Below are 25,717 nucleotides of genomic sequence, written 5' to 3' on the forward strand. Positions count from 1 at the left end.
AATGATTAACTGGCAAAACGTGACGACGCGCCTCGTGTTCGCATACATATATACTGTATGTGCGAACGATGTTTATTGGAGAAATTGCATTCCGAGTGCGCTCGATTGGTCGTTTTTCGCTCGCAGTTCTGCGCGATCGTTTCTCCTTTACACACGCCTTGCCCTTCCAAGTACGTTGTCAAACTTTGTGATAAAAGCCCTTGATATGTATGCGCCGCGGCATGTTATATTACGACAGTCCCACTCTCGGATATAGCTCTTACGTGGCTTATATAACAATGCGATGCTCTCGCGTGTGTATGCTGCTGTGTGTGTCGCGAGTTTGCGCGCGCCAAGTTTTCGAGTACAAGTGCCGCGTGCGACCCAAAGGTCTCAATCAACTTGTCGCGCGCAGGGGCCTATACACATAAACACGTATACGAGAGAACCATGCTTCAAAGTCTGCGTATTGCGAGTAACATTTTCTCAAAGCTGTATATATATGCGCGCGGCGTTCTCCCGTGTGTGATAGTTGCATATACCTAATTATAAGTATACACCGCATATTATGCGCGGAATCAGCAGCAGCACCCTCCAGCCGACCTCCTGCCCCTTTTCCACACAGGTGCATAAACTATTTACACCACTCTCTCTCTCACATGTTGAGCGTGTATATGTTATACTTATATACTATATACAGTTTACAAAGCTCTGCCTGAGGCAGCAACACTATACAGCTAACTCATTACTCGGTAGCGGAGAGCTATTACGTCAAAGTTTGGCGTTTATACTACTTACTCGCTAGCTCTGGCTCACTGCCTTCCTCTCGCTCTCTCTCTCTCTCTCTATTTACATTTATAGATCTCGACCCCCTACCGATAGCAAACACAACGTCAAAGGCTGAATAGATAATCGAACCTTCCTCCCTCTTTTTGAATTTATTTGTTTATTCCGGTCGGACCGAGAGGGGTCACTGCTACGGTTGGTCGTCGACGTTGCTTTGCATCCGACGGACACTCTAAACTTATTCCTGCACGTCTCTATGCAGCAGGAGAGAAAAGTCAATGGTCAGTAAGAATTTATGAGATTGGCTGAAAATGTTTTGGTACTTTTTTTCAACTTTTTCCAGGACACGTCCTCTCTCCTGACAACATTTTTCTTCTTCTATTTTTTACTTTTCTGCCCATAATTTACGAGTTTGGGGTTTTAATTTTCTAATCGAAATAGATAATTCGATTCAAGGACCGTCTGCTTTTTCCGGTAAAAGTTGAGAGATTCTTCATTTTAATTACATTACACGCGGCTCGAATTTTTTCGCTCAAAAAGTACCAACTATATGGAAAGAGAGAGAGAGAGGAGAGATCTGGGAGGCCCAAATGAAAAGGCAATTAGCATAGCCAAGCGCTTTTATATACATACATTTGCAGGCAGTCGCCGTCCCTCCGCTCGCTGTAAAAGCGACCGCACGCAATTTTCACTCCCTCCTGGTATGGCTAGCCATAAAATAACCGTAACATCTCATTTACACACCAGCGCCAAGCGCTTCCTAGCGCTTGAAGGGAGAAAAAAAAGCGTAATCAAGAAAATTTATTAGGGAGCGAATCGCGGTGGCGGCAGCCGAGGACTAGTATGTCTAGTAGTAGCAGCAGGACAGTACGCCGAGGAGAATTTCATCAAGCAGCAGTAGAAGAGGATCACTACTGCGAGCCGAGCTACTACACTTTTGGTTGGCATTAGTCAGTAGCCCAAAGCTAAGGTAGCTGCGCGCTGCAACTATATATACCTGCACTCCTCTTTGGGAGTCCTTCAACTTATACGGCGCTGGCCTATACCCTTCCCTCTCTTTTCTCTCTCTCTCTCTCTCTCTCCCTCTCAATCCTCTCCGCTTAAGAAACTCGTTAAACCTTCTCATAGCTCGACTCACTCGACTTTGCGATTTCGCCACGGCTTGGGAGCTGCTGCGTACGTATACGTTATACCCATCGTGCGCGCATACTCTATATATACCTAGCTTCGAGCTTGGCACAGGCTAATTACGCTCGTTATAAGTTATCCTCTTGGTCGTTAGCGCACCGATTGAGAGCGAGCGAGCAAGCGAGTGTGTGTGTGTGTGTGTGCGTGTTTGCACGCGCGGCGCACGGCACGCTTGTATGCCCAAGCCTCGGCTCAGTGTATACCAAACGCTGCCGTAGTCGAATATCGACGCGCACGAACTACAGCGCACAGCAGAGGGACAGACGCGATGCGATGTGTGCATGATTGGTTCGGCTCGGTTTTATCCGATGTGTATATATAGAAGCATCGTCATCCACCATCGGTTGAAAATTCGAGACTGAGATGACTTGGATTTATTTATCTATACACAGGCAACCCCTATCACTAATGGAGTCCGAGAGCAAAGTTTGAGTGATATAATTCACTTGGCTGAGGACATCGTGGATCGCTGTCGAGTTAAAGTTCGGTTAATCGAAAGCTCGTGCGGCTGAGTTAATTTACCTCACGAATGAATATAGAAAAGTAGAAAATAAACTTTACATGCCGAAGCTTCGCTCGTTTTCAGTTGGCTTTGCATGATGAGTGCCACTATTCAGTTATGAAATATTTCAAACGTTACTCGCCAACACTTTTATAGAACTGCTATTCGAAATCGCGCTCATCCAAATTTGAAAAAAAAAACAACAAAAAACAAAATGGGCTATTAACAGTCAGTCTGGCAAATTCTAAACCCTTTTGTCGCCTATAAAAGAGACTGTCTCGAAATAAACTTTAGGTATAGTAGTCGAAAACGGGTGTAGCTGAGCGCTGCGACAAATTGAGTTGTCCGTCACGTGTATTTTCAGGGGCTTTAGACGCTTATGCAATGTGTAATTCGCTGAAACTACATAAGACGTCGAGCAGTGCTGCAATTGCAGTTCGTATATACATAGGTATATAACGGCCTCGCTCGCGCTGCAAAGTACAGCTGCAGGACATAAGCGATGTATAAAACGTGTACCTAGGCGCGCGCGAGTGTGTGTATGTATGTGTGTGTGTATGTACGCGCGTATAAATGGGAGGACAGAAACGATCGGAGCTTTTTGCAAACGCTGCAGTGCAGCCGAGCGATTTACTATAATCGCGTAACTCGGCCTGGCCGAGAGCTGGCAGAGAAAACGAGAGAAGAGTATTGTTCGCCGGATAGGGCTTCTGAGTGCACGTGTATAGGGTACACATACACATACGCACACACATACAAATATATATAGTTACGCATGTATTCGCTACTACCTCTCCGCCTCTCGTTACCTCTTGTGCTCTTGCTGCTCTAGCTACTACACTGCTATACTGTGACAAAAAGAGTTGCGATATACCTCTCCGCACGCTGCGCACACATGTGTACGTGCGTGCGGCTGCACGCGAGGCTTTTCTCAGCGGATGATTTCACCTATTGTTCGTACGCCCCTCCGCCAGTTTAGAGATTCGCAGATCTCCGCGTGTATAATATGCGAATGCGCATCCGATCTACAGCTGCGATTGCTTTTTCACTTAATAGCCTAACTACGTATCTGGCATAAAACACTCGGAAGGCCGCGCAGATCTACGCCGCTTTGAGGTATGTATACTTGCAAGCACGCGTGTGTTGGTGTATTCTTTGTCGCGATCTGCTATCACCCAGTGCGCTCGACGAGTCTCCACTGACATATGCCCTTTTTTTCGTGTGTGCAGTGGCCCCGCAGACCAATCGCGCGCTGCATTTCTCGCTCGCTCTGCTTCGCCCGGCTGTAGCATCAGCAGCACGCGCGCAGAGCGCAGCTCCTATTTTTCGTGATCCACTTTTTTTCAAATCGGAAATCGTTTCGAGCGCTCGTTCTAGTTTTCCCTTTCGTCATTTTTTTTCCAGCTAGCTCGTTCGTTCGATCGATCGTATTTCTCTTTTCCCCTCTTTTCTTTCTGTTTTTTTTTTTATTTTTGTATCTTGCAGTTTCATCCCACTAGGGTGTATTGTGCAGGAGCGACAGTTAGCAACCAGAGAGAGATAGAGCAGAGACACATCCGCCGTGGCTTTATATTTTTTCGTTCCTGTTTACACGCGAGCACATATCGCATAGCCGTTACACTCGTTATATGTAAAACAGCGCGCGCGTCAGTCAGAAATCAATTTCTGAAAGTATACACGCGTGTGATTCAAAATGAACCGGTTCGCATACATAGGGTGGTTCAAATGGGAACGCAGACACCGCACTAATCGGAATTTTCCGACGTATTACGTCGGTGAGTGTGAGCGCGCGCGATAATTTCATTGCTCTAATCCGAGACACAAACAGTCATAGCGAGTTTGCGCTCGCGCTCACCTGTAATGCAATTTTGATCTAATGCAATTTCCACGCAAGCTGCCGCACATTTAACCTGATACTCAACGAGCAATACGACGGCACGATAAAAACGCTGGTTCGCCTCGTTTGCGCGCGCGCACACGCACACAGACGTGTATTTAGTGGAAATCAGGTTAAACCCCATTTATTTCGTTTTCGGAAAAAAACCGCAGCTAACGGGGTACGCTTCCGAGGGCGGACGTAGGGAGCCTGGCTGCAGGCTCGAGCTTTTTCAAAAAGCTCGTGTAACAATGCGACTATGCAGGGCAGCTGCTGCTGCTGGCTGGCTACTACTGTGAGAGGCAACATCAGCAGATCTGTTAATTGTCGAAACAAGCTCGGAGCTTTTGCTGCTGCTGTCATAGCGTATTAAAAGCTTTGTACAACGATTACGTGTACCCTCTGCCTTCTGCAATAGCAGCAGCAGCTGCGCTGTGTCTATGTATGTATAGAGAGAGGATCGCAGAGTGAGAGAGAGAGGGAGAGTCCGAGAGAGCGGAAGCGAATTCTGAGCGTGGAGCGTATTGCGGAGGTCCCTCGCGACCCGCTGGGGCAATCGAGGCTGCAAATAATTGGCCTCGGATTTCTCCTCGGACCGTCCGTATAATTAATACCCTCTTTTGCCTATATACGTGTTTACACGCGCTGAAAACATATAGCTTTGTTTCGGGATATCGCTATACCCACTCGCCGCGTGTAGATGTATGGCGCGTCGTCGCGTACCCAAGCCGTTCCTTGACTCTTGGATTGATTAGAATTTATATATACGCGACGATACGTTTCAACGGAATTTGAGGGTGCAGTGACGACGCACGTATAAAAACAAAAACTCGCTGCTACTGCCGTAACAAATGCGACGCAAAGGCAGTTCGAGACACTTTAATGTGCGCACGGATAACCGATGCTTTTTCCCTCACTCTTTCTCTTGTTATAATGGCTTTTCGATATGTTTATCGACGGGACATGGCTTATACGCGTGCGGAGGAGGGTGAAGTTTCGCACGAAACATTCGAGAGATCGTTATAAGCGAGTGCGTGACTTACGACGTCTGATGTTCGCGCGCGCACGCGCGGCCAGCACGATATAACGAGGTTCGTTGTTATTTATTACGCGCACTTGGCCTCTCACGAGAAAACAATTTCATATAGTAAACAAACAATCGAATAATGTTATCGAAATGATCATAAACACGTTATGGATGATACTCATCGATTTGCTGTTATTATGTATACGCAGACATTCGAATTCAGCGCCGTAATGGCTAATGCATAATGCTTATTCTGAAGAGCAGTCATTTTTGCTGAGAGAAGCTTTAAGCAGATTCTCGTTTCTCCTTCTTCTCTCTTTCTTCAATTCATTAAAATCATCTTTTGCTCAATTACATTTGCGTAAGTCCCTGCCATTAGGGCGAGCGTGCAGCACTCGAAAAAATCCTTATCCCTCGTTAGCCCAACGTTTCACATTTCATTTGCTCATCGTCATCCTATCATCCGTAAAATTCGGAAAAAAATCCGACCATCTCACCGGCTCTTATTCTACATTTTATACATAATATATAGATATAGAGGATATTTTAGAAGCGTAATCAGGTAGAAAATAAGAAGTGTACACATTTACTTCTGAAATAAAGCTTGATTCGGAAAAACGTCCGAGCATCCTCTTAGCTCAAACCATTAGACTTATAAGTCTATATAGTGAACTTTTCGAGAGGGCATGTATGGAGAGGCGGGTAAGCCCAAATATCTATAGAAAAATCCGAGCGACTTTTTTCCTCTTTTCCTTTTCTTTCTCTATTACTTGATAACAGTCTCGTTCTGGAAAACAATAAAAATCGACGATGATGTGGCAGTAACAGTGGCGGCGACGGCGGGTAGCAGTAGCAGAGCAGTTGGCAAACGATAAAATCGTCAATTTTACCTACAGTCCCTTCTGACCCCCAGGAAAAATCTTTGACGGCGTCTCGCACAGTGCACTATGCTATGTCTAGCCACGTCCAAGTTTTCCGACATCGAGGCTATCATATATCGAATTCCCATAACTTCGAATTAAGGTATTAAGCTGCATACCTAGTTTTTCATTATATACTCCGCAACAAATATTGATACATATATTTTTCGTACCATGAGAGAATACAAGACAGGAAGAGAGTAAGAGAGAGAAAATGTATCGTATGCAGGCGCCATTATTGGAAAAAATTCGAATTTATATTGGACGACTCTTTCAATATGGAAAAAAAAACTCGCGTGTATACATTGTTCGTTTCTCTTTGTTTGCTTTTTGAAATCCCAATATGATTTTTTCTATTATATTAATATTGCATACACAGAAGTGCATGTACATCGAATCTCTCGTTCTCTTTCTCCCCTACTATTTGTCCTGCGAACTCGAGCTTTAAAACGAGAGATTCTTTTTCTTTTCACTAGTGCTGCGCAAAGCATCAAGCGTATGCTTATCGGTATACAACGCGCGCGCGCGCACGTATTGAATTACATCGATACACACTTGAAATTTTCCGATATGTGTTTTAAATATTGAAAATATCAAGTTCTTTATGCATGCGGCCATATAATGATGAAATTAATTTATCCTGATCATGTGATGCAAAAGGAGAAAAAGAAAGAGTGGGATAAAATCACCTAAACCAATACCGAAGAGATAGAAAAAATTCTCTAAAATAGCCATCTGTGCCCTTAAATTGAAGCACCTCTAGACACATATCGTTTGTGCCATATACATACACGTGAGAGGTACGCGCGTATGCGAACTCAGCTCGCAGGTAAGTATCGACGAGATTCAAAAGAGGTAGAGAGTGTAACTCGATTTTTCCGGTATATCGTTGGGAGCATGCCGTCACTCAGCTAGCGTCTAGATAGTAGTAGGTAGCGCATAGCGGGCGCGTGCACGTAGAGGGGAAGGGCAATACAACAAGCTGGAAACGAGAGAGAGAGAGAGAGAGAGAGCGAGAGCAAGAGAGGGACAGAGGCAGCAGCGCCAGCGGACTCGAGCGGAAAGAAGTTGTTCGATACGCTTGAGAGGATCCGATAAAATTACGCCGCGGCCGAGCATAATTGGGTTATCGGCAATGGCATCGCAGCTACTGCTGTTGCTGTTACTGCTTCACATGCTTGTACCATGAAAAGATATACAGCATAGGCTACAACGCGCGTACGCGCCAGGCCATAGTGTGCGAGCTTCCTACGTATACAGCCCCTGAGATGATGTTCAGTTTTTTTTTCTGCAAGAGCAGCTTGTAACCCGCACTGCTTTTTTTATTTTTATTTTGCTGAGATCGTATAAATTGCGTTCTTCTCGCGCTCTTTACACGTGAAAAAGCTCAAAGAAGTACAGATTCTCGGTTGATAAAATTGAGAAATCGACTTTCCTCGATTTAAAAATAACAACTTTGACACTAGTTTGATGCCTAATAGCCTAAGGGAACTTGAAATGACACATCAAATACAGATGTTTTTTTATCGGAGATACTAATCAAAGTGCGAAAAATATTTATACTACAATTCCATTTAAAATTAAATTGTTTATCGATTAAAAAGGTAACTGAGAAAATAGAAATAATGTGCACGAATAACGCTCCACCAGGCAAGATAGTTATTACTACGTAAGATTTAATGTTTGACCTAGTTTCCACTATAAATGAAAATACATCTAGTTTTTCAATTATTTTTCCAGCCAGACGATCCAATTACCGAAAACGATACACTCATAATTGTCGTCGCGTAACATCGATTTTAGCGGCGAATAAAAAAAGATGGGGATAGTAACAAGGTGCTATTTTTTCTTACGACGCGGCAAACAAATAAAAAACTAATACAAACAAAGCCAAGCTCTTACGGGCGCGGCGGCGGTACCGTATACACGCACACACATGCGCATAGACACACATAGACACATACATGCACAGTACTTTCAACACACGCATAGTGTACACGCCAGCCTCGGGGTGAAGAAAAAACGAAGAAGAAGCAATTTGCAGGGTCAATGCTTATGATCACGCTCTTGCAAGCTCGCGGCTCTCGTAAAAGCTCTCTCTTTCTTTCTCTCTCTCTCTCTCGTTGCTCTCATGTATACGCATATACGGACGATACAGGTTACATACACAGTGGAGAGCGCGCAAGCTCCGCGCACTCCAGCACTTTCACCATGCGCGCGCGCTAGAGCTACAGCTTTTCTCGTTTTCTTTCTCACCACTACCACTTATACGTGTGTACTCTCTATATACACATGGATATATACGTGGCAAGCTTTTCCACGCTCGCTCATCTTTCGTGTCTCATGTTTTCGTTTTATGTCAGACGCCAGCTAACACCCGGATAGAGAACTGCAAGCTCACGCGTATACACACACGCGTGCATGAGGAATATGCGCCCACGAATAGAAGTACTGCGCTAGAGTAGAAAGGGAAAATAAAGAAGTAGGAATAAAAAAGAGATGCAGAAGTAAAAGAGGAAAAAATCGACTAGCTGTAGATACCGGGGCGAAAAATGTAGAGAATTCAGGGGCACGTGTGTAAGCAGCTCTTGGCGCTCGACTGGGAGAGCAAAAATTATCGTCTGCTGCTTCGTTTTTTTCTTATATAGAGAGAGAGAGAGAGGAGGCTTTTGGCACCCAGACACCTCGCAGCAACTCCAGCAACACCAGCAACCGCACCAGCAGCACCAGCAGCGAGGAAAAGAAATGTTTGCCTCTAGTGATGTTGCAGATGCTTTTGCGCTGCTCCCAGGGAGCCCTGCGAGTTTCTTGTTTTACACTTATTGGGTGGAGCGACGAGCGAGCGAACGCGCCGCGCAATGCTTTCCTTTGGCTTTAGTGTAGGCAGAGAGGGTGGATAAGAGTGTGATTTCTTATATTATAAGGGATGAGAGAGAATGGTTCGCCGGCTATTGTTGTAGTTCGAATGCCTATAACGTGGAATTTCAAGACGTGGCTCAAGAAGACTCGAGAGACGGAAAATCTCAAAAAGGAGACCGGAGCGTTTTTTCTTCTAAATTTAGCCAACGTCTGACGGTAGTTATTCCTAGAAGTTTTCTAATGATTGTAGTTATTATACGGTTAGGAAGAATGTTGGAAATTGCTTTCCATTTATAAGAAGCCTAGCCTTGTAAAATAAAAAAAAACATTTCCATTAGCCATTACGTGCACACGGCTTCCGCGTAAAATACATGGGGAGACGAAAAGAGCTAAAAAAGAATTGAGATTGATCGAAGAATAAAAACGTATACAAGATATTGTAATCGATACTAACGTGGCGCGTTCGAGCTTCGAGCGCCGCTGCAGCGATAATAGGAGCTAAAGGAAAGCAGTTACCATCAATTTTACTTTGGACTTCAACACCTGAGACTCGGTAAGTTTAAAAATTAAGCATTTTGCGGTACAGGGAAAAAAAGTAATGGATAATTATGACTCCGGCGCATAGAATCCCGATCGATTCTCGAGATTAACGATTTCAGCGTGCGCTCCATTTATTTTCCTTTCTGTAACAAACAATTTGTATCACGAATGTTTATATATACGGACAGCAGGGAAATCAATAGGCGAAACGACGAGACGAGTCGAGAGAAAAGTTTAAAAAGAAATGAGCCAACGATAAGCCATCAAAAGTAAATATTCTAGCATTTATGCGTCTGTATATAGCACGCGGCAAATTCTACGGCCCATCCTTCTTGGCATCCGAGCGCAGTGGAATTTTTTTTTCAATATAAAAAAGCTCGCTCTCGCGTTGCAATGAGAGCGAGAGAGAGAGAGAGAGAAAGCTAGAGCTAGCGCTCATAATGAAAAAACCAAGCGCAGAAGAAAAAGATGCTCGAATGCATCCGATGTCAAGCAGCGCGAGTTCCGCTATACATACCTACTTCCACGCTTTCCAATTCTATCCTAGCCACTCGCGAATATTAGCATGAAAAAGCGAACCACCACCGAGAGAAATAATAAAGGGGAAAGCTGATGCTTCTGTGGAGCGAGAGGGGCAATGGAAAGGTAGACGAAGGCAGCGGCGCGGGGATATATATTGAAAGAAGCTCGCCTGCTTTTCCACAATTGAATAGTAGTATACAAGTGATATCGAAGAGAGAGAAAAAAGTAAAAAAAAAAATAAAATAAAAGAAATAAAACATTGGTAGCTGCTTATTTCCTTTTCACGAGAATAAAGCTTGGAAGCTAATTGACTCGGCTCGTTGTTTTATCTCTCGTAGCCAACGAGAAAGACAAGGATTCGATCTTTTTCATGTATATAAGCTCTCGTTTCTTTTGTCAGCAGAACACAAGACCGGTATACATTCTAATATGGTATACCTGTTTCTTTCAAAATACAGGAATACAATCAAGAATCGAAGAGGATTGATTCGATATACACTCGCTTCCTCTGTCCTCGGTCGCTATGTATACGCTTCTGTACACCGACAGGTAGCACTTGATAAATGACATTTTTTCCTATTATTTGTTTTTCTTCAACACAATCCTTACAGTCAGCGAACGATCAATGTTATTTTACGGACTCGCTGCAGCTATGCAAAATAGACTAGCTTGCACCGATATAACCGTGCCGGTGTAAACAGTCGGGTAGGGCGGGATGGCTGCCGCGTGTATATCATTGTTTATCCAAGCGCAATACATGTTGCGCGTCGCAGACAAAACACATCTACGCACACGCACACACGGGGAGGGTGGCCGCGTGCGTTGTTGTCATATATGGCATAGTCAAACATACAACAAATTAACACACAGCGTATACGCGATTCACACGTGCTTTCCAAGCAAACCGCACATGTGCCTGCGTGTACGTACTGCATGTAGACGCGCGTAACACACGCGTACGACTTTACATGATACGTACGCAATTATCCCTCCTTTTCATCCTCCTCCTCCTCCTCTCCCTCCCCTCAACCACCCACATCCTTGCATAACCCCCCGTGCTTGTACAGCGACGAAGAAGCTTGCCTAGCTTAACAATACTCCATTTAAATGCTCCTACCCTCGCGTATAGCTGCACCCTCGAACACACAGCCAACGGGATAATTGTCGTAATGATACGCCAAGATTTGCGGCCTATCGTGCACTTGCGTAATACAGTTGTCAAACGTCGGTAAGCCGCACACCAGGAATAGACACGATGCACACGTAATGCAGTCTGGAAGTTTTGATATGAAAATTTCAACATAGTGCCGGGTGGGGCCCCGATCGATGGAGGAAAAATTCTCTCGAAAGCCATTTGGAGCGTTTATGCGTATTAGCTAGTTTGGCCAGTTGTTGGCTGCCACGCGCGCGCTCGCCCAAGCTCCCTGGATATATTACTCAAGTTGGTGAATTAGAGAAGCCCCAGAGAGGCTCATTGTTATGCGCGTCGCACAACTCTGCCATATACATAGATATATTATGTGGCAAGCGAGGGCGTAAGTGGGAAATTTTGGACAGGCGCGCGCTCGAGTAACCCGTTGCTCTATGCCGCGCGCTATTATATATATTCGTATAACCGATGCTGCTTTCTGCCCTTTTCGCGCGTGCATATCCATACATACAAGGGCTAAGTTATGCCATTTTCATTCATCGGAATTAGAAAGGCGTCGAGGCTAAAACGGCGCTGGCGAATAGCATTAAGGCCACATAGAGGCCTAATATAAGAGAATATTCAAATTCAATGGACCGAGGCCGAAATAACACGGACTATCAAAACGGATAAAGATCAAAGCTACGATGCACACTCCGGGAGCGCAAACGTCACGAAACCTACGACTAGTCGGAACAAAAGCGAGACTTTTTCTTGCTGGAAATCCTAAAAAAAGAGGATAAAAGGAAAGGAAGAAAGAAAGAAAATACAGGCTTGTTTTTACCTTTCTCCGTTGCTGCTACCGCTGGTGCAAGTAGGAAAAAAGTTACACGTACTCTATATGGAGCCAAGTAGTAGTAGCAGCAGCAACAGTGGAGAAAGAAAGACAGAGAGAGCTTGCGCGCGAAACTTTGCCTCTAGCATCTCTGCTGCTGCTGTTACTTGTACAGCACTATCCCTGCTCCTCGCTCTCTCCACGTGCAAGCGTAGCGTGCAGTTCGTAGTAGCAGTGCATTAGCTTTTTCTCTCTTTCTTTCGGGGTACAAAGCTTTAAAAAGAGAAAGAGAGACAGATAGAGAGAGAGAAAGAGAGAGAAAGAGAGCCCTGAGCGAGAGGGAAAAGTAATACGGGTTTTTCCAAATCGAAGCAGACGCCATGGGGCGCGCGCGAGCGGCAGTAGTATCAAGGTTTTCGCAGCGGCAGCAAAGCGAGCCAGCCATCCAGCTAGCCAGCGGCAAAACAGTGGGTTTGACGCTCGAGCTCGCAAACAGAAGGAGACAGCGCAGTGGCAGCAGTAGCAGCAGAGAAAGAGAGATAGATCGAGAGGGAATGCGAAAAATCAAGAAACGAAGGAACTTAATTGTGTCCTCCCTAGATGCTCTGTGCGAGCACTGAAATGCTCAGACGCATCGCTGAGAGAGAAAGAGAGAGAGAGAGAGAGAGAACGGGAGAGATTCCTCGAATGAATGGCCGTTGATCCGAGCTCGCGCTCTGTGCGCGCAGGCTACTGTCTTTTGTACCGCTGCGCGGCGAGTAAATTAAATAAGTTCATTATTGCGCCATGCCGCTGACACCACTGCTATTTATACTTCTGCCGCTGCCCTCTGTGTTCTATGGTATGTATAATCTATAAGATCGTGTGTGTACGAATTTTAGAATGAAAAGGATGCGATGCAATAATGAAGGAAACGTATCTCAGTCCAAAACAAGAGCTTTTGGAAAGTCGAAAGCAACTCCAAACGTATACTGCATGAGCTCCTAGAGCATACCTCCAATAATACTTGGAATCCTTGCTGCGCGATCGCATACAACTGACATACGAGCCTGGGCGTAATAAAGATTGAGTCACGAGCTCGACGCCTCTATAACGTATAGTTTAAAGAAAAAACTACTTTGATTACGCTCGTTGTTCGCGTTAAGCGCTAAATGTTTCTCTCGTGCGAGCTTCGCTCGGCTTTGCTCCGCTTTTTCCTTATTATGTACACGCGAGATAGTAGTAATAGTATTCTCCGGTGGCTCTCCGTTCAGGTGCAGAGCCTCGACTGTAGCCGTTTATATATAAGCTCGGAATACACAAGGCAGAGCACGTATACGTAATGCATTTTATTAGCTTATTTTATTTAAGGCAAAGTTCAAACGCGAGCAAACAGTTTGCACGCGCTAAAAGATTAACTTGTGCGCGCCCGCCCCCGACTGCGCGCGCGTGCGGATCGAAAGTACAATGGTCGACGCAAAACGTTTACGTATATAAATTAATACGAGCAACGGCGTTAGCGCTTCGCTCGTGAGGTTTGTCACGGACACAGATTTATTTTCGAAATTTGTTTTCTCGCACCCTTGCAAAGCGCCGCATGCAAACTCTGACGCATAACTTCAGTAGAATTCAATCTGTCGTAGGGATGGCTCATGGATCATGTACACCGTAATAATCGTCGAATTTAAGTTAGATAGAGACGGGATGAAGGAGACAAGAACGACTTTCCAACTATCTACGTCCGCGATGCTTTTTATTACGTGTATCCGGCAACGAAATCCAATTTTTTACGTAAACCAGCGCAGCGAGAATCGCCCCGGCCAAAGTCAACTGCGCAATTCGCGATCGATCTTTGCCTTTATCCATCCCTTCATCTTCGATGCAGCCGATGGTTCTCGAGTTAACCTCGCGCGACAAACTTTTCCTCTGCATCGCATTCGTAGTACCTTTCCCCCGTCTAAGCTCGCGGACGAGTATACAGACGTCTGTACAGTGATACTTCTGCCAAGGGATCATTCAATTCTAACTTGAGTCGCTATTCGATCGGTCCGGCTGCGCTACATCTACTATCCTCGACGTTCTTTCTTTTTTTAATTCTCGCCATTGCCCAGCTGCAACTAAAATTCGCATATCGAATCCAGCTTGCATGCTCTCTTCCGTTTTAATCGAAAACCAATGGAACATTAGAAGTGTGCGTCGATCGCTGTTCCATCGCGCCCCGCTGTACGGTCATCCGCAACATCGTAACACGATAAAATTTGTTAATTGATTTTCAGCGATGCTTTTATAATAATGAGATATTCGATGATGCATGTACGTGCGTATAATATGCGTGTCAGTAAAATCGATACCGCGACGGTGCATTCTTCTATACCTGTATACGAAACGAGGTTGCAGTGCTGCAGGCCGTCCACTCTTTGTGAGCACGATCGATGTAACGCGTTCAATGCATTTATTACGGCGTATCATCTCTTCCACGCGATTGTTCGCGGCAGAAAAAAGGCGGAAAAATATGGAGCAAAATAAATTCGTATATGGCCAATCGAGAAATAATCCAGCTTTTGGCGCGAAAACTACGGAAGAACATTTATATTATATATACGAAACGTATCACCGACAATGGGGAAACAAAAAGCTCTCCCTCGCGAGCGAGCGAGCAAGCGAGAATCAAGAGGCAAAAAGACTACTCGCGCGACGGTGGCTCTTATCTAAATACCCGGGGCACAGATAAATTTTATCGATGAGCGTTAAATCGCGTTATAGCCGTCCTTCCACTTTTTTGACTCGAGATCGGCTTTCAACGTGAGCTAGTATACATATACAAGGGAAAGATGCAGCACAGTGGCTCGTGCCAAAAGTAGCGCAAAAAAAATCAATTTATTAACGCACGATCCCGAGCCAGCCGTTGCCTGCTGCTGCTGTTGCTGCTGCTGCACCCGAGCTATGTACGTACTGTGCCTATGTGCGTGAAATTCAGCGCACAAGCGAGCGCAGCAATCTTGTAGTGCGCCGCGCGCGCGTGCCCCGAGTCGAGCCTCCATTACAGCTCCCGAACAGTGACATCAACCTCTGCAAAATCTGCCTGATCCATATTTATGAGCTTTTTGATAAAGACAAATGACTCGTGGATTTAATGTTGTTTGCTTGCTTTGCGTCTAGATATATTATATAAACATTTATGTGCTCTCACTTTAAGCCGAGCAACCCGTTCGAAGATAACTTGGCTACTTGAGCCGCGCCTACACTTGTAAAATTTCGAGTGAGATTATACAAAAATAATTATTTTCTTGTTATTTTTCAAACATTTCTCTAGAAGAAATACTTAATATTTTAGGCTTAGTTTTTTGTTGAATTAAAAAGTTTCTTGGGCATGAAAAAGCCATTAGAACTGGACATATACACTGACATATATATTGACTAAAAGCCTAATGACTATCTTAAACGCAAAATAAAATTTTTGCAAAACTGTGCTTTACAACTATAAAAATTTGTTACTTTCTTTCAAATGTATCGATGAATTTCATTATTATAAGTATTGAAGCTTGAAAAATCAACACTTTTCAATACGAAAGCTTGACCATAGTCCAAGTTTTACGAAACTTACACGACTTTCGAACTTAAAAGGTTTCATCGATGTGATGACGACGATGACGTTAATAGGTTTAAGTTTAAGTTCACATAAAAAGGAATAAATTGCATCGAATGTGGTCGACGTTCTTGCTGACCCCGAGAAACCACATAAAAACTAAAAGTACTCACGAAAAATATATCGACATTCGCCGAGTAAACAAATGCACACGGCGGTATAAAGCAGATTGCAATGTACGCCACAACGTTGCATGATAAATATAGTAGAAAAAAAGAACTTACTTCGGGACTGCCGTTGGCATCGGACTGTAACAAACAGAAAATAAACATTAATCTTATTGAGAGTATCAGATGTATATTGTATATATAGATTACACATGTACAGGAGAACGTACAACAGACGTTCGGTAAAAGCGTATAAATATAAAAGCCACTTCATTTTACAAAGACAGTCACAGGAAATTTTATCGGAGCCATAAATAGAAGTTATGCTCTCGGAGGTACTTGAAAATTTTTAATTTGGAATTCCGAGTGCGTGTGTGTGTACATAAGCGCGCGCAGAACCAATCGAAATAATTGGAGCGATGTAATTTAAACGCGCACTCGCGAAATTGCATTCGTATAATGCAATTGATGGAGATGAGCGATGAGGTAAAAATCATCGGCGGAAACAAAGCGATAAGTGTGCGATGACGATGATGGGCCGTGCGTGTGTTTGACGATTCGGTTGATTCACCGATACCACGAGTGTTAATTTTTTATTTGCTATGTTTTATGTGCTTGCACGGATACAAGCTCGTTACACATCGCCCAGTTTCTACATCGATATAAATTACAATTATTGAAAAGTTTTACGAAACGCATAATTTTTTTTAGTCTAAAATAAATTGACAATGGTATTGAAAGTTCGATTTTAAATAGTCATTATAAAGTCGAGATAAAAGTGAAGCACCAACGAAATATCTCATGCGAATAGCGAGCAGACGCGCAGTCGGTGTATTCGAAAATGCAGAAATTTCGTCCCGCATTCTCGGTCAAAGGGAAAAAACGTCGCCCTTTTTCAACGTGCCCTCTCGAGGTAGCTGCAACGCAATACAATCATTTACCCCTTTCCCCCGAATCTCACCGCTGCGCCGAGGCTCTTTCTCATTTAATTGGAGCGCTTCGTTAATACCACACAGTTCCGGAATGATCGAGTATTTACCGTTTCATTTATTTTAATCCAATTGGAAGTGTACTTCTCTTACGGCCTCGTTATAATACTTTGCTACTGGCGCGCAGCCGAATAGTTGTGCGGTAGCGAGCCGTAAGCTTTTTACCTTTCTCTGTCGCTCTCACTCTAGCCGGTCGCTGCCGTTAATCTCCGCGCTCACTCTGAAATTTTTTTGTCTACACCAAAATAAAACAAAAGAAAAACAATGAAAAAAAGAAAAAACGAGATCTTCGGATGTACTCGGTGCATTAATTGAGACGAGCCAACGGTGAGAACGAGTCAGCATAATATTGAGCCATGTACATCAATTCGTGATCCGACAGAGTAGTCCGACAGTAAAAATGTAAAATCTCATCGGGTTCTTTGATGCATATATTGTATAAAATTTAAGCATATTGAAGTTTTTTTCATTTGTTAAAATTTCGCTCTGAAAGAGTGCATATAATAAGGAACCGTATAATTATGCAAGCCACTCAATAAAAGCGAGAGCTCCCAAAAGCTAGTACATTCAACTTTGCGGTGGTTTGTCTTCCTTGAATAAAAATTCAAGTACTGGAGGAGTTTAAAAACAGCAGAGAAAAAAAGAAATTAAAGGCCCAGACTAAAGATTATGCGTATTACACATAATCGTCTGTATGTATATTTTATGTGTGTGTATATGTGTGTGTTGAAGAGAAAGGGAGAGAGGAGTGCAGAGTGCCGAGTTTGGTAGTACCCTAATACTTTGCGGGGAGAAAGTCCGAGAGTAGAGAACAAGAAAGTTTTCAACTAATATGCTATGAGCCACATATCTCTCCGAAAAAAGAAAACGTCGAAAGAGTATATGCAAAAAAGGGTTAAAATCACGTAAACAGATGGAAAATCCGGAGAAAATAAACAGACAGTAGAAGCGATAAAAAGGGTAAATAAATGTTATGTATCTCATTTTATATACATAAAAAATTTTACAACGGTTCACTTGCGATAATGAAAATGTAAAAAAATCAGTTTGGTTTACTGTTGCACAGACATTTTTTTATATCATACAATTTAACTTTCGACAGACTTTAATCTTAAATCAAAATACAAAAGGTGATCTTTTTTTAAAGCTTACATTCAATACTAGTGTGGAATGAAGTTTCAACAAAAATAGACATCGATATTTCTTACAAGTTGATTTCGTACCAAAAATGTTTGACTTACAAGAAGACCACATAAGATGCGGGTCACCAAATGTCCTGAAAATTTTTTTCTGGTCTCCTGGTATCTAATAATAAAGCCCCCTATGCTTAGTTTGATCCAATGGGCCTTAGAGCCCATTTAAAAAATCATTTTCTAGTTTATTGAAAAATCTTTGTGATTTTCTAACTCGTAATAGGACATATTAAACGGACAATTGCACAATGTACAAGTCTTAAAATTAGTCAAAGAATACATTTGAATTTTTTCAGAATTTTTAAAACCTGCTATCACCTATTTTCAAAGGCCCAAATTTAACGCGTTTTTACTTTTTTCTTAAGAATTTCAGAGACCTTTAAAAATAAGTCATAGTAGGTTTCAAAAATTCTGAAAAAATTCAAATGTATTCTTTGACTTATTTTAAGACTTTTACATTTTGCAATTTTTCGTTTAAGATGTCCTGTTACGGGTTAGAAAATCACAAAGATTTTTCAATAAATTAGAAAATAATTTTTATAGTGGGCCCTAAGGCTCATTGGATGAACCTAAGCATAGTGGGCTTCATTATTAGGTACCAGGAGACCAGAAAAACATTTTCAGGACATTTGGTGACCCGCATCTCATGTGGTCTCCTTGTTAGTTAAAAAAGTTTATTTTTCATAAATTATTTTACTCCTTATTTTAATCAACTTCTCGTATTATCGAGGTAAAAATGCAATTAAGATCTCTGGCCTACGGTCGAGTGAATACACTTAGCTGATCATCACTGAGAGTATAAACCAGAAAAGCTTATGCATCGCACGAAAATTCGTATTATAGATCGAAGAGTGTATGCGCATTATTACTGAACGACGTGCTCGTTCATGTCATGTCTTGCCTTTTTGTTCCCACTTTTTTTCATCTTGACCGGAGGAAGTTTTTCTCTTTTTTTCATTTTATTCTTCCTCCTTGTCTATGTGATGCTTTGATTAAGGGATGGTCGATCAGTTAAAGGATTAAAGGATTTCTCGAGGACTCGTTGGAATATGTAGCTGATCATGCCTGTCTTTTTTCACTCTGAGAGACTTCGGTCACTTTAAAAAATTTTTCTAATAAAATTATTTTTTGCTTAACTTTATTGAAGTTTTTAAGATGATCGTAAATAAATTCTGTATAGTTATTAAAAATTCATATTCAGTAAAAAAAATTGTGAAACGAGAGGCTATCGTAAAAAAGCATAAGACTCATTGAAACGGTTCTTCTGAAGAGTAAACTCAAAAAATCTGAAGAAATTGAGCAAATAAAACACAAAGACTCATTGAGACAATTAAGAAGTCATTTAAGGCTTCTAGGTACGTAAAAGACTCGAGCTTCAAGAAATTGAAAAAATACTGCCTAGGCTTCTTAAATGTGCGTGTGAGCAAGCTTTGCTATATGAAGTACTTGAGTTCTCCTTCAATAAAGGGGTAAATGCTATAACTTATGACAGTACAGAAGCAGTAAACGAAAATCTTCTCCCTTTTAACATAATATTTCTCTTCAAGTTTTTTTACTCCTTCTCCCTTGCTCTCTCTCTCTCTTTCTTTCTCTTGGAAGTTGCAGGATGTAATTAGGCGAATTGATAAAAGAGCGTTATATGGTGTCTCAATTATTCAAATGAATACAAGGAATGGAGCAAAAAGAAGAGATGCAAATCTTTCGGTTTCTTTCAGCTATAAGAGACAGACTCGTAATTCTTAATATATACAGATATCGTTTTGAAGAAAAGAGAGAGAAGGAGACAGAAGTAGGGAGGGAAGGAAGATTAGCGCGGAAGCTTTTTTTGCGCTTCTTGTTCTTGCGGTTTATAAGGATAAAATCATCCCCCCACATTTTATTAAGGTTCTGTATTCGCAAAGTTTGTACTCTTTTTTCTTCTTCTTTTTCGTTATGAAGATCGAATAATGGGGAGCAAGAAAGTCTGGTTAAAGCAGAGACAAGCCGAGCGAGCGTATTGAAGTATTGGCTTTCGATGTGGCGAATCGGTACACTATATATACGTATACACTCGATGTTCACTCGTCTACAGAGAAAGAAAGAGAGGGAGGGATAGTGAGAGAGAGAAATACCTGCTGCAGTCGCACAGAAGTTGTAGTTGTAAACTTTTCGAAATGAACTCAATTTGACACGGAACTTGGGTTAACCCGTTAGAGCTTGTGGGCACGAATTTCCTACTATTTCGATTTTAAAGCTCTGCGTAAATTTCAATTCACGTGCGAAAAATTCAATCAAACGTAGATGAATGATGTGAAAAACTAAGTCATCGTGTACAATTGAAGAAAAATATAGAAACGTCACGAACGAGCAACAAGATGTAAATAAAAATTGCTTAATCAACGAAAGGTACGCCCTGGAAGAGACGAGCGACTTTATATATAACATAAGCTCAATAAAAACTCATTAAGATCTTGGAAACTATACCCAAAGTGAATTTCACTCTTTCTCCCGTTTCTTGTCTCTCTTTCTGCGACCGTGCTTAAACACGCGCAAGTGCAAGAGAGGGAAAATCATCCATCAAGGGCGCCAGTGAAAATCCAATGTATCAGAATGAGAGACCAGGTGACACTACAGACGGAGCTGTATATAGCACAGCGACACAAAGCAAAGTGGCAATAACGCCAGAAGGCACAGCTAGCTGCGACTACTGCTGCTGCTGCTGCTGCTGCTAGTACACAACCATACCAGTGCTACCCCTCGCGCGAAATGTACGGGGTACACGCAGTGTTGCCGACGCCAGACCGCCGCTGCCACTGCTGCACTGCTGCTGTACGTTACCGTAGTAAATAACCGAGACACGGGTAACTAATTCTATATCTGTCAAGAAGACAAAATAGTAAGAATAGTTGCGCTGCAGAAATGTTTAGTCATAATAATTCACGAATTGCAGCGCAACGTACAACAGCATTGAGAAAATGAACGAGCTCGTGATCTATCCGCTACAAGCATCTGTCGAAGTGGCGAAAAATGACGTGCCTCGGAAAATTAGCATTCTGGTAAGATAAATTACGTAGCAGTATTAGCGTCCAATCGATTGGACTTGAAGTTATCGTATAAACAGAATCTATCTTTGCACACAAAGTGCTATCAGTCTGTACCAATTCGCCCTCTCAAAAGCTGAGAAGCATTCGACGTTTGCATTAAAATCATTAAAAATTAACGATAAGTATTACGAGGTAAAGTAAAAGTTGACCGCGGTTCTCGTAAAACGTAAAAAATGGCTGGCTCGAACGCATCAAGTGTAAAATAAATATTCTTTTGAAATAACTGACCAACACCACAATGCGCACTCGCTCGCTGCGTATTGTTTTTACGACTGCAGACGAGACGCGGCTGTTTTTGTTTCTATTCGATATCGGGCCTCCCGAATAGTACTTTATAGACGTATATAGCATTGTGCGCGCATAGGCGACTCGATTTACGGGAAAAAAGTGCGTTCGATGTTTTTTTTTCTTTTTCGTTTGTTCACTGTAGCCTGCGGAACTTTTATGTAGGTATAAGTGCTTTGGTTAAAGAAATATTGCATCGACCGCTCGATATAATACGCGAGCACTGAAAATAAGTGCAAAAGAAGCAAGCGAGGGAAGCATTATATACTGATAATGATGTATATTTTAGCAAGGCGATAATACGCTCGAGATCTGTCATCTACTTTTTCGCCCCAAGAGTAATACTTCATACAAAACTAATCAGAATGTGCAGCTGCGACGTCGCCAGCAGTATACGCAGCACAAGTCATAAGCTTCGCCTTGCGCATTATTAACGCGGTACTCGAAGATTATCAAGGCAGCGAAGCAAAAAATAAAAGAGGCTATATTTATATATGTACAGGGATAACTGAGAGAAAACTGAAGCGACTCTGGGATACGGTGGGTGGCTGAAGAAGAGGAAGGAAGAGGGAGAAAAGAAAGAGACAGAGAGAAAATCTCGTTTACAACCTCCTCTGATGCGATTACGCCACTTTCTTTGCGAGATTCTTGCTCTCCTCCTTCCCTGTAGCCGAGCAGCTCTATCTCTTCGGTGTATGGCTGCACGGATACGAGTGTGTATGTGTCTGTGAATGTATATATGAGACTCTGAACTGGGGCGTTTAGATTTATGATCTCTGACAGAAACACAACGACGAGAGAATTGCGCTCACTTGGCTGCTGCTGCTGATGCTGCCGCCACAGCAACACTTTTTTTCCTTTTTCATTCATCTTTCCTTGCGTGTACGTCACATCATGCTCGTTTCTTTCTTTCTTTCTTTCTCTCTCTCTTTCTCGCGTTCTTCTTTTCTCTGTCGCGAGCTGTGCACAAGGAAGACGACGACGACGACAAGCACGACAATCCGCGAAATGAGCGCGTGAACATTTGTCATCCAACGCTGAGAATCGTGCCGGCAAGCGAGGTAGGGAAAAAATTATAGGATCTAGAAAAATAAATAACAAGCGTAGCGTGATACAGTCGTTTCGCCTTAAACGTCAGACGGCGTGGACCTGGATGTGCCGCCCTGAGAAAAGAAAACACGCGCATGCGGGGGAAAAAAAGGGTTTTCAGCGCCACTTTTCGGGCTGCACGCTACTGAGTCTCTCGGCATGAGTGTGATGGACTTTTAAGCCGCACGCGTGATAAGGATCTTGGCGCGGCAAATATTTACTTTCGGCGAGAGATGGCTTTTTTGGGGCGTGCGAGCGGTTAATATCATGCGAAAACTGGTATTGTGTTTTCTTGAAAGCCGACACGCGACGGCGAAAAATGAATTTACCATGAGTAGGAAAATATGAATTTCAATTTATAGCTTCTTCCGTAACCTAGCCTCTTGAAGCCACTTTACATTTTTTAGCGATTAAATTTTTTGAAACGCTTTCCAAGAATTTTATGTGGTCAAGCAGATTGTTCCGAACGACGATTGAAAACTCTAAAATAGCAATAAATATTATGGCTCGGTGCAAGTATCTAAGAACTTTCTGAAATGTCAAATATTATTAGGGCTTTATAGGTCTGAGAAAAGCCGTAAAATCATCCCTTCAATGTAATATGCCTACTGCGCACACCGTAGAAGCGCAAAATGTCTTCTTCGCTGTCAGAATCCAGTTTTCCCTCTTCAAAATCTGACATTGAAGGGTTTAAAGATAGATACGCGACGTGTCGAGGGAGAAAGCGACAGGCAGACGGAGAGAAAGCTATTCTGTTTCCAGCTGAAATTCTCCAAGACACTGCGAAATGGAGAATATAATAACTGTCTCATCGATTGCTCATAAAATCAGGCGCGCAGCAGAAAACTAATTAAACGGAGTTTAACCCTAAGATGGCGGCGGCGACGACGACGACGAAAGACTTTATATTCCATATATCTATATATGAATTATAATACTCGAGAAAAAAGACTTTATCACAGTAATGCACGTTCTGGTGTCGATTACTTTCATTTCTATAATACCGATGAGTTCTTACTTTTTCCACAGATATTGCTGGAAATACTATTATCATTCTCTGTCGTGGCAAAGTAAAATGTTTTATTTTTACTAGTCTGAAATAAAATGTCGAGTTTTGATGAAGTACGTCGCATCTGCACTGGCTGTATAGCAATTTCTTAACAGTAATTTAAAAGTGGAGCTAATCAAAACCTCATTTTCAGATTAATCCTGTCATTCTCCGTAAGTATCTTTGATAATTTTACAAGAAAATAAATGAAAAGAAAAAAAGGCAAATTATGCTCTCCCCTAAATAAAAGTTTGTCATGCAACGGCTTTACTCTCGGCAGCGGGATGAATCATAACTCTTGTAACGCTTGTAACTTGGAAATTTCCATTTTATCCAGAACTGGCATCAATGCCCGAGCTTATCTACAACTATAACTCCACTATTAATATCAACCATAAATCGACTCTCCACGTTGGATCGAGAATTTGAACACACTTGATTAAACGCAGTTTACGTACGGTCCTGCGCGTCCGAATGCATGCGTATAGCTATATACGAGCGAGCCTCACTAGTTTAGCAAACTTTATGAAACTTTCTCATTCATATTGCCCGATAGTAAAAGCAATACATGTGTGCAAAGTATAAGGAGGGCCAGATTGCCTTTTTGTTCCATAGGGTCTCCAACGCGAGTTTCATTATGAAAGCATCGATCGTAAGTCTTCTGAATAGAGCGATAAGTCATGTCTTACGGGGTGAATTGCTTTATGTAGTGTGAAGCCGATGGGTTTCGCGAGCTTTCAAAAGATCATTAGTCGAATGCTCAAAGGAATATTAAAAATAGCATTAATCGCTACTTTGATATCTTCCACGTACAAATTTCAATGCTGCGCACAGAAAAAGACACAGCCAAAAGGCAAGATTAACTAATAAAAAGTCGCATGAGGCAAAGCTATGGGATACGGCTAGGCAATCGTTGACACGAGTGATTTTGTCAAAGCTTCCGAGAGTTCAGCCCCGCGGCTGGTTGCCGATTTTCTCTTTTGACTCGTCGCGTACACCGACTGCATCGCAGATCAGAGCTTATACACACACACACATACACATATATCCACAGCAACGTGCAGTACAGCCCTCTCGTGCTCGGGTGCGCGCAGCAAGCTTACGCGTAATCTCGCACACACAGAGAGAAAGTGTATAGAAAAGCTTCGCTCCACGGGGGCACATATAGAGCGCGCCCAACTATATGGCTGCGGTGCGCTAGATACATGCGGGCGTATCGCGATTTCCGAGAGTAGCTGCTACGAACTTCTGACGCCATTGTATATAATGATTAAAGTTTTTCGCGCCAATCTCTGCCGCTGCTGCTGCCTGGGCTACCCCCGCTGCTCAACGTGCCGAGCTGCTGCTGCTGCTTTTGATGTGCCGCGCGCAATTCTGATATTTCTACGAGGCTTTTCTCTGGCATTGAAATTTATGCATATATGCAAGTCTTTTGTATATATACGCAGCCTAGACACACGACGATGGGAGCGAAAAGAAAATGAGAGTGAGGTAGTCTAGCTGGCTAATTGAAGCTTTTTTGTTCCACTGCGCTAGCTGCGCGCGCGAAGATGAAGAGAGATGTTGAATTTTGAAGAGAAAGAGAAAAGAGTGCTTTTTTCAGTTAAGTACGCTCGAACCGCGGATGCGGATAATGTACCTGCATAATACATAGCGCGTTAGTGAGAAGAGCCCCCGCAACGATCCACTACCACGCGTACTTGATAAATTTTTTATTTCGATCTATAGATATCGATCTTTTACAGCATATGCTTACTTTGTGTGCAGCTTAAATTCAGTTTATCATGGTAACAAATTTTTCGTCCAAATTGCAGATGTGCGAAGATCTTTTATTTTTAAAACAATGCCGAAACCATAGACTATTGTAGAGATGAAACACACTACAAAAATTCACGGAAAAATCTTTTGAAAAGCCGGGCTCTCCATGATATTAAAATCATTTTGAAGAAGCGTGACTGCACATTTAACAAAACGTAATGAAGATTCCAAAGATGTGACCAGGGATGCGGAAAAAAAATTCTCATTCGAAAAATCATTCTTGTAAAATGTACTTTCTCTATTCGACTTTACACACACATTCTTCAGCTATATATGTCAAAAGCTCTCTAGATTTAGCACTGGTGTTATATACAAAG

General features: G+C 42.5%; 1 protein-coding gene across 3 annotated transcripts in view; it reads right to left on the bottom strand.

Moving 5' to 3' along the window:
* Positions 1-25,717, bottom strand: part of LOC106650961 (transcription factor mef2A-like) — a 212,702-nt gene that overhangs the window by 128,965 nt on the left and 58,020 nt on the right. For all 3 annotated transcript variants that reach the window (XM_014369268.2, XM_014369267.2, XM_023462377.1), the window contains one exon: positions 16,013-16,036. In XM_014369268.2, coding sequence (XP_014224754.1) covers positions 16,013-16,036 — 24 coding nt within the window. The remainder of the gene's footprint in view (positions 1-16,012; positions 16,037-25,717) is intronic.

This window comes from Trichogramma pretiosum, unplaced genomic scaffold, assembly GCF_000599845.2.
Source record: "Trichogramma pretiosum strain Unisexual culture from Peru unplaced genomic scaffold, Tpre_2.0 scaffold3, whole genome shotgun sequence".
NCBI classification, from domain to species: domain Eukaryota; kingdom Metazoa; phylum Arthropoda; class Insecta; order Hymenoptera; family Trichogrammatidae; genus Trichogramma; species Trichogramma pretiosum.